We start from the raw sequence: 16,865 nt of genomic DNA on the forward strand, positions 1-16,865 counted from the left end.
AGGCAGTGCCAGTTTTGCCAAAAGTGCATTGTTACTAGGTTTCCTCCCCCTGCCCTGTCCCCTTCCCATAATGACAACATGTGCTGGTGCCAGATTCCACCCTTTCCCTTCCTCACACAACTTCTGATATGGGCAAATTGTACTGTATATGAACTGGTGGGAATTCACAAAATTATTGGGAAATTAAAAAATAGGCCAAATACACTAGTGGGTGTCCCCCTCCCCCCATGCGTCTATGACACAGATGTGGAAGTAGCTCTGTTGTCCTAAGTATAAACTAGTGGGAGATTCAAAATCCAAGATGATGTATTGTCATACTGGTGGAAGTAGGCCACTTGTACTAAGTATAGAAATCCAAGATGGCGGCCTTTGCATACAGGCACAGACTCTATGAGGTCAGAATCCAAGATGACATTTACAAAATGTTGATCTGGAATATGAGCATTGTCTACCTTTTAGCCAGATTTCCTGGGTTTTCTGTGATGTCTCTCACCTGAGATAATGATGTTTGTTCTCCCTGCATATCCAGGCCTGCCTGTTAGACAACAGATGTCTAAGCTTGTTGTTTCTGAGACAAAGGGCACTGTCTCCCAATTTTCCTCTCAATTCCCCTGTACTAGTTCCAGGATAAAGGACGTTGGGTCACTTGAGACAAAGAATGTTTTTCCCCCATGCTGATCCAAGCTTCTCTGCTATTCACGTTCAGGATAAAAGGTGTATTTCCCCTGCAGGTCGAAACCTGTCTGTTAGACAAAGGGGGCCAATCTGAGCCTGTGGATACATACATATTTTCTTCACCCGATGTGTAGTAATCCTTTCAGTGACATGAAAAACCACTTAACATGTTTTTCCAAACCTATTATTGAGTCAGGTATGTAGGTCCCTGCAGTCATGGTTGTCAAAAGAATTGTTCTAAGCACAGAATTCAAGACGGGTACTGGGTCTTCCCCTGTCGTTACACATCATTTGCCTTAGTTTAAAGTCCAGCTGTCCAAAATTTAAATAATTCCCTTCTCACGTCACTCTAAGTTTAGACGTGTCCACAGATGATACGCGATGAGTGTTTATGTCTTTAACACCAACTTGCTGAGAGTCCTTTTTCCGCAAAGTTCACAATCTCCAGACAGATCGAATGAATCCCTTAGATTCGTTCTTTAATATCTGTGTCTGTCTTTTATATATAGAGAGAAGTGGGACATTCGCAGTCCTGTATAATGAACAGTTTTCTGCGAATTGCAGGGAATGCTCTACTGTGAAAAGCTGTACGAAACTCCTAAAAGAATCTTCTCAGTCACATCTATACTTGTAGGCAGTTCGAAATAAATCGAAATTCTCTTTACATAGCTGTAGCGATTCAGAGTCAGTGACAGGCAGTGACGAGATTCTGTCAGTACCATACATAAGTTTTTCGAATCATCATCACCGGAACTGAAGTGCTACGTTCTCGCAAAGTGATATTCAAAGAGAGACATAAAATTAGGATCTTATCCGCTTGTCAAACAGTTCTGAAAATTTTACATATGCACCTGCCATTTAAACACATCAGAGCCATACCTTCCCATCAAACATAAGTCCCACACCCTATTAAACAACTCTGATCGCAGAAACTTTCTTAGTTAGAGTAGCTTCGTTCTTTGATATCGTAAAGTACCCGTGCTACTCTTATTGGAAAATAATACGCATTAAAGGATGGATTCTGTTTTACTTGACGAATTATAACGCATCAATGCCATTAGCAACATTCTAGTCTCATGTATACCGTAATGTATACTGATTTGCTGTTTACCAGTAAACAGATGTTCTATGATTTTTGTAGAAACGCTACCAATTTGCTCTGACTTAGAAATACAGATGGAAACCTGTCATGTAATTATACTTTGCGCAAAACATATCAAATCATCAGTAACGATTCCTTAGCGGGGTCCTTACGTGAGATATTAATTGTTCTGCTGCCTGTGGCATTGTAGGTTCTGTTATGTTGTCCGTCTGCTTAGCTGTGTTTTGCCTATGATGCGCCGGGCCCGGGTTCGATTCCCGGGCGGTTTCGAGGTTTTCTCCGCTCGTGGACTGGGTGTTGTGTTCCCCTCATCATTGTATCATCATCACCGACACGCAAGTCACTCAGTGTGGCGTCACCTGAAATAAGACTTGCAACTCGGTGGCTGAACTTCCCCGGATGGGGCCTCCAGGCCATCAGTGCCACACGATCCTTTCATTTTTGTAAAGTTTAGCTTTAATGTTCCGCAAAATAAACGTCCACACACCTCTGAACTGCTTTGATGCCTTTTGTACGTCCGATTGTCTCGTTAGAAAGTATAACTTTGTCGTAAACGAAGAAACTGTTGTCTGCATCATCACGTTATGTATCATTTGCCGAGAACTTTCATCGCAGTAAACATTAACCAGCTGTTATACCTCTGCACTTCTTCCAGATTTTACCAGGACACTTGATACTGTCGGTTCTTGTAGACAATTGCTGTCCAACCCTGATTGACGTGTGCCATTATTAGGAGGAATAAACTCAGGAACGGAAGAACAGATTTTATTGATTCCAACACTCAACGCCACTCTCCGTGTAGTAACTCAAACATAACTGAAGCGATAGCCTCCTAACAGAATTATAATTTTTAATTAGAAAGGACGTTAGAAAACTTCGTAGAACGTTGTCAAAGATTAGCCGAATAGAACAACAACAGATATTATTTTAAATCTAAGTGTGCCTGGGCACATGCAGAAACGAATCGCACGCACAACGCAACGCTCCTGGTGTCTAGGAGCGGAGCTACTGAATCACGATTCACTTGCTATGCACAAATGACACTACAATGTCACTGCACAACACTGCACTTTTCTCGAGCGCATGGAGGCTGACACATAGGATGCTTCAGAGGAGGTATCGCGGCGGTTGACGGACACTGCACTGTGTGAAACGGTGGACGTGTTGTGGAGGCTTCTGCGGTGGGATTTTCAAGGGAGACCTTTGTGCTAAAGCCATAAGCTGAGACTGGCAGGGGAAAAACATCTTTCACATAAGTGGCAAGCTTGGACCTGCAGGGGCAACAAACATCCTTTGTCTCAGGAGAGTGGCATCAGGGGAAAACACTGGAAATCTCGCGACGATGCATGCTGTGCTCGTATTCCAGGTCAGCCATCATGTAAGGGCCATATTGGATTCTGCCGTCATTGAGCCTGTGCCTACATGTAATGGTTGCCATCTTGGATTCCATATTTATAACAGGTGACCTACTTTTACCAGAATGAAAATGCACCATCTTGGATTTTGAATTTCCCGCTAATATATGCATTGGCCAACTGCCTCACTTCCAAGATGATATCAGAGTAAAACCTAATGGCTATCTGAGTTCTATATTTAGAATGCCTAAGTGACATAAATGCACCAATATGACAATGCACCATCTTGAATTTTTGGATTTCCTGTCAGTCTATACTTAGAAAAACAGCCTGATTTCCACAGTGACATTATAGGAGTGGGAAGAAAACCCACTACCACAATTGGGCTATTTTTTTTTATTTCCCACCAATTTTGGATTTCGCACCAATTTCTTGAATCTCCTGTCAGTTTATACAATGGGCAATTGGGGTGAAATCGGGCAGCGGTACATGGTGTCATAAGAAGAGGGGCGAAAGGAGAGGGGAGAGGATTTGGGACGGGGAAATCTGGCAAAAATGACCTTTCGGCCTGAACCAACACTTTCTGTCTACTAATGTTGATGAAAAAGCCTTCCAACTATCGAATGCTATGCAGAAAGTAATAGAAAGGGCTGTGTCACTGTAGAAACAAGTCGTTGCAGCACAACTAACACTTTGGAGCTCAGAAAGTAGTGACCTTAGAAGACAAGCTCGTAAGGCACGAAGAATGTATATCAAACGAGTTTGTATGACAGAGATTTTAGACTATTTCAATATAGGCAACTAAAAGGGAGGTGTAAGTCGGAGATCAGGGCTGCAAGACGTACTTAGTGGAAGGGATTTGTTCCTAAAAACCTGGCAGTTGATCCATGGGGCGAACCATGAAAACATTACAACTGAGAAGATGAGCTATAATGTTACTTATAATCCGTCTTGATTCCAAAATTTTTTTATTCATATGACCGGTTTCGGTTCATTCATGTGACGCAGCATGTGAAAGTTGCTGGATTTGGACGGGTTACTCCTGTAACTGAAATATCAGATCTGAAGATGGTTCTGAATGAACCGAAACCGGTCATATGAATAAAAAAAAATTGCAATCAAGACGGATTATAAGTAACATTATACAATCACTGATTGCTGCTATCCCATTAGACATTATGTCTGTTTTTGCAAAAAATGATCTATCCCGCTGACCAATCCTCAATCCTGACTGAAGGCCAAATGAACAGGCTTTATAGCCATGTACTGATACACAGACGGCTGAAATCGTCTGAGAAGTGAAAGTGGATGGAGCTCCAGGCCCCGAAGGCATACACGGAGAGTAGTGCTGGTGCACATAATATCCGGTCTGAGGTTTAAATTTAATTTTAACTGACATAGTTATCGATGGGTTCTGAGATCACCAAACTATGTTTTAGTCATCATTTATTCACCAATAAAACATTATAACATGCTGTCTCCGCACAATGGGCACTTAACGCCTATACAGGTTGTCTTGAATTGGAAACTATTCGATGTTGCCCATATTACAAAAAATTCCAAAATGCTGGAAAACGGCAGAAACATTCATTTTAAAAAGGAGAAAAAAAGATCCCATACTGCCCAAATCATACCAGTCTACCTATCTAATAAGTGTAATGGCCAAAAGTTTGGAAACAATGCTAATTAGCAGATTAAAATACCACATGTTTCCCATGGATTTACATAACGATGACTATAGACTCGGAAAGGGTAAATGTATTGAGGATGCTATTAATGAGGCGTGAAAATTAATATACGCTGCATACGCAGAGTATGTAACATACATAAAACAGAGACCGATAAGTAATGGTGCCAATCCCACATCAACAGTTACCATACGCCTCAGAAAAAGCAAGGCCAACTGTAGCCAACAGTCACAACTGCAAATGCGAGCAAGGTTTGTAGACGACCTATTGGGGAGAGAACGAAGTGCGATAGCACTAAGATCGCTCGGTCCAATAATGGAAGAAGAAAGGGAGGCGGCCGCAAGCGTATGTAAAAGGACCGGGAGACTCAGTGAAATATAAGCGTTGCGCTCTGACCCGTCGCCATACTATCTGGAAGACGTAAAATATTGCTGGAACCGACGGAGTGACCGATCTGGTACGGAAAATACAGAGAAACTAGATAGATTCCTTTAACATTGTGTGCACGTGTATCCATCCCATACTACTTTAAAGGGAAATAGTGAAGCTACATAAGACAATATGCTGTTGTCTGAGGCTCAGTGACCCTAACATTATCATACGTCATCGTAAGTAGTTCGTGTACGACAGTGCACGGTAATAATATGTTCCAAAAAGCTGCGCGCGATGTGCGATTCTTCTGGGGGTCGTATCTCTGTTTCTGTTGATAATAGACATAAGGGGTCAAGTATTTTTGGATAGCCCTAGGTCTAGCGACCATGTGTAAACCTATCGTAAAAAAAGTATTAGTGTAACTATCCTAAAGTACAGGATCGAAATAAACAAATTACACGCTTCCTCCAGGACAGGAAAATGGAGGAAATCGGTTGGTTCCTTTGCTTTAGGTGCAGTCTAGGGTGGACCTTAGGTGGCGTATAAAATCATCATTTGTTCATGGGTGTTTCCTGAGAAAGCCCTGAAAAAACATAATTTCTCGGGCACCAAAAGCACAAATGGTGGTGATGACCACGTCCATAATTTCTATTGATGGCAAATTGTCGAAATTTTTACCATCTGTTCTTAAGACGGTGTTTCGGGGATCTTTAAAACTTTTTCTGATTTCACTATCCGTCACCGAGATCCAGAGGTTCCAAGTTACTGGACTTATGCAGAAAACCGCAGTCCGGAACCGCGCGACTGCTACGGTCGCAGGTTCGAATCCTGCCTCAGGCATGGATTGTGTGATGGCCTTAGGTTCATTCTCGGGGAATGATGACCTTAGATGTTAAGTTGGATAGTGCTCAGAGCCATTTGAACACCCTTGGCCGAAACTATCTAAATAATTGATCATAGGAAATGGCTTTATTTTAAATACACATTCTTCAGGCATATATCGACATTTTCCCGTTTTCTAAAATCTTTATCAGTTATCAAGACACATCCGAGAAACTAAGTTTTTGGGTACCAAAGGTACCAGCCATGAAGATAGACACGTCTGTAAATTCTATGCACAGCATACCAGCAAAGTTTTTACCACATGCTCTTAAGATGATGTTTTCGCGAAACCTTAGAACTCTTTTCGGTATCATTATTCGTTACCGAGATCCAGAAGTCCAAATTTACCGCTCTTACGCTCGTAAAAATGCACATAATATCCGGTCTGAGGTTTAAATGTAATTTTAACTGACATAGTTATCGATGGGTTCTGAGATCACCAAACTATGTTTTAGTCATTATTTATTCACCAATAAAACATTATAACATGCTGTCTCTGCACAATGGGCACTTAACGCCTATACAGGTTGTCTTGAATTGGAAACTATTCGATGGTGCCCATATTACAAAAAATTATTTTGTCATACTAAATTCTCTGTACTTGCAAATCAAACAGCGCATTTTTTTGGTATCCTGTTGGTGTAGGCTATGAATGTTGTGCATTTTTGTGTAGAATAGTGTAAACTGAACCTGCAATGGATCCGAGACAATTTCTTATTGAGCTTACATTATGCATACTTATTTGTTGTTTACACGTTTCAATGTACATAAATACGTCAAAGTGCATAAATAAACTGTCAAAACTTTACTGACCTCCGGAATTCGTTTTATAAAAGCAGCGCATCCTGCTGTAACAAGGAAAAGAAGGTAACTAGCTCAAACATACTCCTGGTGGAGTACAAAAAAGGCGAATATGTTCCTTTTTAAAAGACTGACAGTAAAGTGAAGAACTAGCTGCCTCAATACTCATTCCGCCTCCCTCAGCACAAATTTTTGCATGCGAACATATTCACGCTTTTTTGTGCTGAAAGAGAGTAACGGAGAGACAACGATGGTGGAAGGGAGAGGAGACAGTGCAAGTGGGTGAAAACGAGAGAGGAGATAAAGATGGTGGGCGAGAGAAAGTGGCAGTGAAAGAGAGAGAGACAGAGAGATACAGAGAGAGAGAGAGATGAATGAAGACAATAGCAGTGGGAGCCAAAGAGAGAGGAGATGTGATGGTCAGCGAGAAACAGTCGCACTAAAAGAGAAAGAGAGATAGATGGAGACAGTAGCACTGGTAACAAAAGAGAGAGGAGACAGTGCAAATGAAAAAGAGAGATGAGTGGAGACCAAACATAGGGCAGGGGGTCTGGACTCCCCAAATCGACGAACTTTAACACGAAAAGAATTTGCTCACATTCTCCTATTCCTATACCCAACTGTTAAAGCTTCCCAGAAAACCATCGCCATGTCGTATGTGAAGAAAATCGTGGCTGAAGATAATGTCATCAGACTGTTAACGAGAAAGAAAGAGATGTGGCAATGGGAAAAGAAATGAATGGACCAAGACAATGGCAGTGGGACAGAGAGACAGTGAAAGTGGCAGAGAAGGAGGCAGTTGTAAGGCAAAGCTAGAGACAGGGATGAAAGTGACAGTGGGAGAGACAGAGAGGAGATAGTGGAAGAGAGACAGTGAGAGGCAGATGCTGAATATGAAGGCTTCACTGCAAATAGAAATTGGGTAAAACAATTTAGAATGTTGTACGTTAAAAGGGAAGGAATATGTTTGCATGCCAAAATGTTTGGTGAGGAAGGCGGAATGAGGCTTGAGGCAGCTGTTATCCCACTTTTCTGACAGAGTCTTTTAAAGAGGAACATGCATGACTTTTTTGTGCTCCGACAGGAGCATTTTTCAGCTGCCAGAAGTGTAGTTTTAGTGTTATTATTAGTAACATTGTTTTCAGTAGTAGTAATAATTCTTGTTGTTGTTGTAAGTGCTGATTTAGCAATATAAGCAACAGTAGATATAAAGATAACTGTAAAATTAGTCAAGATAATATGAGATAACGAAAACCTATGACTCCTTATCTGTCACAGTAAAGGAAGACCCTACTGAGTGAGTGAACAGATGCCATAGGTAAACCGCATGTAGCTTAGTGTATAGGTGAGGCGGTGGTAAGAGAAAGAACTGAACATCAGAAAAATAGTGTTATACTCTAAACTTAATTCAATGTTCAGAATAGAAAAAAATTAAAGGAAAGCAAAATAAACAGATTATCAAAAATATTCACAGACATATAATTCTATAACATATAATTCTATATGTATATAACGATCCTTTGTTGTCATCTAAACAGGGACTAAGGTTAATATATAAATATTGTCGTGCAGAAGGCCATGACCGTTGGCTCAATAGGTAAGTGCCAGTTTTCAAATCTGTAGGTCCGAGATTCGATCCCCAATTGGTTTTGGGATTTTTTTGTAAATTGTTGCTTCTTTCACCTCTGGCAATGATTTTTCTATGTAGAATGGACGGAGTTACATGGTGGCTCGGAATTGATGTTAAACTGTAGGTTCCCCTGCAACTGATTGGGTAAGTCAGTTCAAAGCTTGTTAGAAAGGAAAGCATACCAATTCCAATAGGACCATGCCTAGTGTGCCGAGTTGTTGAAACCAGCTTGAGGACAGCTTTATAAGATATTACAACTAGAATGCTCATTTGATATTCAATGATTCTCAACAATTCTGCCGTGTTCACCACAGTTGCATCTAATACATACACCGTCTGTCCTCTGTCCAAGAAGTTCCGAGACTAACTTTACTGCTGCGTATAAGCTATGTGAACGCAATAACTATGGCGGCAGCTTCAACTAACTACGGTAAAAACTGCAGGTATGCATTCGACCTTTCAATTGTGATCAGACAGTGTTAAGTGATGGACGTGCGAGCAAAGTGTGTCAATGTTGTTGTGTCACAAACCGCAATATAGCACCATTTATAAATCAAGTGTTCAAGACATTCTCCAGAATATTATAAAGGAAAGATAAGTGTGTGTCAAGTATGTCCTGCGCACCTTGACTTTCGAACAAAAATGACCTAGTGTGCCGAGTTGTTGAAACCAGCTTGAGGACAGCTTTATAAGATATTACAACTAGAATGCTCATTTGATATTCAATGATTCTCAACAATTCTGCCGTGTTCACCACAGTTGCATCTACTACATGCACCGTCTGTCCTCTGTCCAAGAAGTTCCGAGACTAACTTTACTGCTGCGTATAAGCTATGTGAACGCAATAACTATGGCGGCAGCTTCAACTAACGGTAAAAACTGCAGGTATGCATTCGACCATTCAATTGTGATCAGACAGTGTTAGGTGATGGACGTGCGAGCAAAGTGTGTCAATGTTGTTGTGTCACAAACCGCAATATAGCACCATTTATAAATCAAGTGTTCAAGACATTCTCCAGAATATTATAAAGGAAAGATAAGTGTGTGTCAAGTATGTCCCGCGCACCTTGACTTTCGAACAAAAATGACGACCCGTACTGCGACTAGATGGTAAATCAAAACGTGAAAATTATCTTCTTGTAAAAATGATCATGGATGGCGCGACTTGTTATTATCAATACGAACCTACCACAAAACGAAGAAGTGCAGAAATTCACATGAAGAGTCAATGCTTTGACGGCATAACTGACATTCAGACCAATGTGACACGCAAGTTGAACGACATTACCAATAAGACAGTTTTATGTTGTTTTACGAACATTCTGTGCAATGTTTTAAAATGGGGGAGTCCATTTAGCACACGTGAAGCATTAAAACCACTAACCTTTGACAGACAAAGTTCGCAGTTTCGTCTCCCTGTCAGGCACACAGTTTTAAGCCAGGAAGCGCACACTCCGCCGTAGAGTCAAAATACATTCTTTATAGATACTGTTATTTTTGAAAATCTTAGTGATTGAACTGTCAACAAGATTTCACGATTATTGGACTAACTTACTGACAAATGGAGGCTCGTCGTTGAGTACTCGCTGTTTGAGCTGGTCGGGATTGTCGCCGGTGAACGGGAACTCGCCGACGAGCAGCACAAACGTGATGACGCCCATGGACCAGACGTCACACTGGTGCGAGTACATTCGCGATTCCAGCACCTCGGGCGCTGAACACACAAGTCTCTGCTGTGACTCACAAGAACGATTCATCTGAGGTATATGTTATTTTATCTCTAAGACTGTCTGAAAAGACACGATTAGTTTTACAAAGACGTCTAACGACAAAACAAATTACCAATGAAACAGCGTAGTTGGGTACTGACGTGCCCAACTTTCCGTTTTTTATGTCTGTTGCTGTGAATACTGAAGTATGTATTTGACTAGAATTGGGTGCCTTGACTCCCTGATTAGCAGGAGCTGAGCCTCAGCATTAATGCAACTCCAACGCGCGACTTTGTACTAATGTGTATAAAGAGTCAGACAGCTAAGACAAGCCACCATAATCATATCCACAACAAATAAATACACTGGTGTGCGAAACTTAAGGACAAGAGTAGCTTCAGCGTGACGTGTCACTGCCTAGTAGCTTTGATCGATGAAGCTTGGAGCACACATGAGGAAACAGCTACAGTATAATCAATAAAACTTCGGGCGTGCAAACGCATAAATTCGCCTCCTTCTTTTAATATTTCGGCTGAATACCGTCCAGCCATCTTCAGAGTGAGCCGAGGTGACTGACGCTCCAGCACTTGCACCGTGCTTTTAAACCCGCGCACCGCATCACTACGCATGCGGCCACAGATGCACAAGGCGCCACAGACATTGATAGGCGGCAACGAGGTATGACATAAGCGTGAAATTAGATCTATGGCTGCGCAGTCCATCCATTCGGTGATTTCGATGTATCACTGCGAACTGTACCGTCGCGACGTCTTTGAGATTTTATTAGAGAAATTGCCGGATTCCATGATTTTTCTAAGCTGAAGCCGCTATCTCTATTAATTAAAATCGTCGCCAACCGAATTTCAATTGCTTCCTTCACTACTGAGTCCCAGAAAGATGAAGTCTAGGCTAAAATTTCCACGTTATCGTACACCATAGAGTGCCCAGTGTCAATACAGTGCTCTGCCACCTCAGATTTTTTGGATTGTAAGAGGCCGGTTTACCTGTGGTGCTTTATGCATCTCTCCTGGACACTACGTCTGGTCTGTCAGATGCATGAACGGCCGCATTCACAGGGGATCTTATAAAACCCAGGCTTCCGAAGCACCAAATCATCTTTAACGGAACCCTGGAGTGCTGCGGTCTTTGGAAGAGGGCGAAAATCACTTTCACTTTGTGCTTACGGAGGATCCGTCCTATTTTTGACGATAGGCTTCCCACATATGGCAGAACAGCCATGGATTTATAACTTTCCGTGTCTTCTTCTGCTTTTCTTGTACCCACAGTGGGTTTCATTTGCGATGCCTTACATATCTGCTGTGGAGAGAAACCGTTGGCTTCAAAATCTCTTCTTAGGTGTAGAAGCTCATCCTCCAGATTGCTCTCGTCAGCAATGACGTGTGCTCTGTGTACCAGAGTTCTGAGTACACTCATCGTCTGCGAAGGATGGTGACAGCTACTTGCACGTAAATGTAAATCCGTAAGGGTCAGTTTTCGATATACAGCGTGTCCCAAAGTGCCATAGCGTAGGCCAAACCAGACTGTGTCCGTGAGGAAGACACATCGAGACAGATGCAAAGCTTAGCCGCCTTGAGACGTCTTCACAGCAAGAAACTGTTATTCGACGCTCCGTCATTAATATGACGGATAAAGATTTGGACGACGCTGCGATGATGGTTTTAAGTAAAGGACTGAACTTTGCACCCACGCCGAAGGTTTTACCAATACACGCTTCCATCAGTGCCGTTCAAGAAGCTGTACGTCCTCTTTCTACGCAATAAGCAGAAGAAATAAGACGCGAAACTTGTCGAGCAGTTATGAAGGCTCGCCCGCAAAGGAGTAACATACCTCTGGCAGAGAGGGCTGCACTACGTAAACTTCGCCAGGATACCAAGATGGTGATTCTTCCAGCTGATAAAGGTAATGCCACTCTTTTAATGTCTCGTGACGTTTATCATGATAAAATGAACGATTTACTGAGTGACAGCACATACCGGATGATCAATAAAGACACCACTAACCAGGTGGTAAGGAAGACTGACTCGCTTCTGAACGCCTCCCCCTTCCAACAGAAGTTGTGCAAAGATTGAAACCAAGTGGTACGGTTCCTCCAAGGCTTTGTGGACTTCCAAAAATGGTGTTCCTCTGCGTCTGATAGTGAGTAACACCGGCTCTCCAACCTATGATTATGCCAAACACTTAGCGTCGTTATTAAGGTCTTTGGTGGGAAAATGCGCTCATCACATGCGTAAACCTATGGACATCGTTGGCCAACTGAAATCACTCAGACTAAGCAATTCTGATACGTTAGTCAGTTTCGATGTAGTGTCGTTGCTCACAAAGGTTCCTCTTTCGGAATCATTGTTTCTCATTGGAAAAACTTTCGATAAAGAGATTACAGCTTTGTTCAAACAAGTTTTGGCCTCGACGTATATATTAGTCAATAACGAATTTTACGAACAAAAATGGCTCTGAGCACTATAGGACTTAACATCTATGGTCATCAGTCCCCCAGAACTTAGAACTACTTAAACCTAACTAACCTAAGGACATCACACAACACCCAGTCATCACGAGGCAGAGAAAATCCCTGACCCCGCCGGGCATCGAACCCGGTAACCCGGGCGTGGGAAGCGAGAACGCTACCGCACGACCAATTTTACGAACAGACTGCCGGTGTCGGCATGGATACTCCTTTGTCGCCTTTGGTGGCCAACTTTTTCTATGGAGGACTTCGAGGATAAGGCTTGGAAACTGCTACCTTGAAGCCCACAGTGTTTTGGAGGTATGTTGATGACACGTTTGTAGTGTGGCCCCATGTTGAAGACAAGTTAACAAAATTTTTAAATCATCTGAATTCCATCCACAGACATATTCAGTTCACGATGGAAATCGAAAAAGATAGATGCCTTCCATCTTTGCATTTGTTGGTACGGCGCAAAGATGATGGCACTAGGAGACACGCTGTATATCGAAAACTGACCCATACGGAGTTATATTTACGTGCAAGTAGCTGTCACCATCCTTCGCAGACGATGAGTGTACTCAGAACTCTGGTACACAGAGCATACGTCAGTGCTGGCAGTCTGGAGGATGAGCTTCTACACCTAAGAAGAGATTTTGAAGCCAACGGTTTCTCTCCACAGCAGATATGTAAGGCATCGCAAATGAAACCCACTGTGGGTACAAGAAAAGCAGAAGAAGACACGGAAAGTTATAAATCCATGGCTGTTCTGCCATATGTGGGAAGCCTATCGTCAAAAATAGGACGGATCCTCCGTAAGCACAAAGTGAAAGTGATTTTCGCCCTCTTCCAAAGACCGCAGCACTCCAGGGTTCCGTTAAAGATGATTTGGTGCTTCGGAAGCCTGGGTTTTATAAGATCCCCTGTGAATGCGGCCGTTCATGCATCTGACAGACCAGACGTAGTGTCCAGGAGAGATGCATAAAGCACCACAGGTAAACCGGCCTCTTACAATCCAAAAAATCTGAGGTGGCAGAGCACTGTATTGACACTGGGCACTCTATGGTGTACGATAACGTGGAAATTTTAGCCTAGACTTCATCTTTCTGGGACTCAGTAGTGAAGGAAGCAATTGAAATTCGGTTGGCGACGATTTTAATTAATAGAGATAGCGGCTTCAGCTTAGAAAAATCATGGAATCCGGCAATTTCTCTAATAAAATCTCAAAGACGTCGCGACGGTACAGTTCGCAGTGATACATCGAAATCACCGAATGGATGGACTGCGCAGCCATAGATCTAATTCCATGCATATGTCATACCTCTTTGCCGCCGATCAACGTCTCTGGCGTCTTGTGTATCTGTGGCTACATGCGAAGTGGTGCAGTCCGCGGGTTTAAAAGGACGGAGCAAGTGCTGGAGCGTCACTCACGCCGGCTCATTCTGAAGATGGCTGGACGCTATTCAGCCCAAACGTTAGACGAAGAAGTCGAATTTATTCGACTGCACACCAGAAACTTTATGGATCAGTCTTTGCGCCGCGAAAATATGAAGATGCATCTCAAGCTACAGTATAGTACCGAAAGTAACAGAAAGAAAGACCAAAGAGACAAACGTAAATGACACTTTATTCAAAGACATACTGATGTCATCGTGATTCATGATGGCCCCCTGGACATTGAAAAGGGCGGGCATGGTTCTCAGTAGGGATCGCGATCATCTCGGACAGCAATGCATGCGCTTCAACGTGCTCCCAAGCTGGCCACAATGTTGGTAAGGAGTTCTTGTGGTAGGGCATTTCATTCCTTGATCAGCTCGGTTGGTAACTGCTACATGGTCGCTGATGCATGTGGATGTGCTGCGATATACAGGGGAGAGGCAAAATAATGCGAAAACCTGTACTTATTTGGGAACGAGTTATTAATAAGGGGTTAGACCCCCATTCGCCCGTAATACAGCTGCGATTCTTCTTGGAATCCAGGCGTATAACGATTATATAGTTTCCAGTGGAGTGTTATGCCACTTTTCGATCAGAACATCTTCTAACTCCTGTATTGACGATGGATGCGGAAATCTGCTCCGGAGTCTATACTCCAATACCGAGCAAAAGGGTCCGATAAAGTTAAAGTCCAGGGACTGTGCTGGCCAGGGAAGACTCTGCAGTTTAGTTTGATGCTCCTCGTACCACGATTGTGTTCTCCTAGCTGTGTGAATGGGTGCATTATCGTCCTGAAATAAGGGGAACATCATTTGAAACATGGGGTGCATCTGATCACCTAAAATGTTCACATAATTGTTGGCTGTAACACGGCTTTTAAGTGCGATGATGTAACCAGTAGAATACCATGATATGGCAGCCCACACCATCACATTTCCACCTCCATGGTTAACCGCTGGAATCAAGCAATCAGGGTTGTAGGCTTCTTTTGACGTTCTCCAGACGTAAACCCGGCCCGATGCTGAAAATAATGAAATTGTTGACTCGTCGTTCCAAACAACGTGTTTCCACTGATCAGCCGTCCAGGATTTATGCTCCTGACATCATGTTCTCAGCCGACAGTGTTGATAGATAAGGGTTTCCGAAGATGGCTATTGATCTCTGCAGTCACTTTAGCCGCCGTACTTTTGTGTTATTTGACGCAGTTCGTGTTAGCGCACGACGATCATTTAGTTTTAATTTGCGCCCTCTATTACGTTTACATGATGACGTCTTTCCATGTTTTGTGTAGACTGTCAAGACTGTTGAAATAGTTGCTCTTGAAACATTCAATAAGTTGGCTGTCTTGGTCACTGATGATGCAGCTAATCGGGACCCCATAATCTGCTCTGTTTGGAACTCTGTTAGGTCTTTCATTTCACGTCGATCTCGGTCTCTGAATGCAAATACGAAGTGTGCACTACTCCTAAACAAACTACACTGATGCCTAGTACGCACTGAACACGTACAGTCCAGAGCGACACGTGCCTTACCTGCGTTGTTGACCATCAAACACAACCATCCCATTACTACCGCTGTTCACATTATTTTGCCTATTCCCTGTATCTCCCCAACGGATCCCATACGTGCTCGGTGGGATATAAGTCCTTTGCCTGCGACCGAGCGAGATGGCGCAGTGGTTAGACACTGGACTCGCATTCGGGAGGACGACGGTTCAATCCCGCGTCCGGCCATCTTGATTTAGGTTTTCCGTGATTTCCCTAAATCGCTCCAGGCAAATGCCGGGATGGTTCCTTTCAAAGGGCACGGCCGACTTCCTTCCCTAATCCGATGAGACCGATGACCTCGCTGTCTGGTCTCCTTCCCCAAACCAACCAACCAACCTTCGCCTGCGTTTTCGATGCGGTCGTGCACTGTCAGGCATAAAAATCACGTGAAGACCGAATGCACCCCTGAAAAGACGCACGTGGAGAAGCAGTACAATGTCACAATAACGTTGACTGATGAGCGCGCCGTGTTCAAAAATTTGGAGGCATGTATGCTCACTCAATATCATGCCTCGCCACACCATTACACCTGGACCACTAAAATAATCATGTTCGAAAATGTTCCTGGATGCGTTCCGTGTTCCCACCTCTCGCCAGTATTTTCGAACATGATAGTTTTGGTGGTCCATGTGTTATGCTGAGGGGAGTATTAACATTACATGGCTACTGCTTTCCGTATCTTTGAACATGGTACAGTCACTGGTCAACGTTATTGTGACACTGTACTCATTCGTCATGTGCATATTTTTCAGGGGCGTATCCTCCCATCAGTCCATTTTATGGATGACAGTGTGCGACCACATCGAAGAGCGCAGGTGGAGGACCTTTTGGAGCGACAGGATATTCGGCGAATGGATTGCTCTGCCCGTTCCTCCGACGTAAATACCATCGAGCACGTATGTGATTCTCTGGGGAGACGTACTGCAGAACGACCACATGCACCAACAACTGTCCAACAGATGTCAACCTCATTGGTGGAGAAATGGAACGCCCTATCACAAAAACTCCTTACCGACATTGTGGCCACTATGCAAAAAGGTTGCAGAGGTTGGTCTGCCGTTCCTGGCCATCACACACTGCCGAAAAGAATTAGTACACCTGGAAAGACGACGTCGTTTTTTATCCGATGACGAATGTTTCAGCATAGGTAAATAGTTGGTAACTAAGAGCCGCTTGTGTTACTGATCTGTAAATGTAATAAAT

The 16,865-nt window shown here is 43.1% G+C and overlaps 1 protein-coding gene across 1 annotated transcript in view; it reads right to left on the bottom strand.

Moving 5' to 3' along the window:
* Positions 1-266: 266 nt before the first annotated feature.
* LOC126252413 (serine/threonine-protein kinase 33-like) overlaps positions 267-16,865 on the bottom strand; it is a 112,425-nt gene continuing 95,826 nt past the window's right edge. The window contains exons 6-7 of the mRNA XM_049953303.1: positions 10,061-10,219; positions 267-430 (exon numbers count right to left, since the gene is read on the bottom strand). Of these exons, the coding sequence (XP_049809260.1) occupies positions 267-430; positions 10,061-10,219 (323 nt within the window). The remainder of the gene's footprint in view (positions 431-10,060; positions 10,220-16,865) is intronic.

The sequence above is a fragment of the Schistocerca nitens genome, chromosome 4, assembly GCF_023898315.1.
Source record: "Schistocerca nitens isolate TAMUIC-IGC-003100 chromosome 4, iqSchNite1.1, whole genome shotgun sequence".
NCBI lineage: Eukaryota > Metazoa > Arthropoda > Insecta > Orthoptera > Acrididae > Schistocerca > Schistocerca nitens.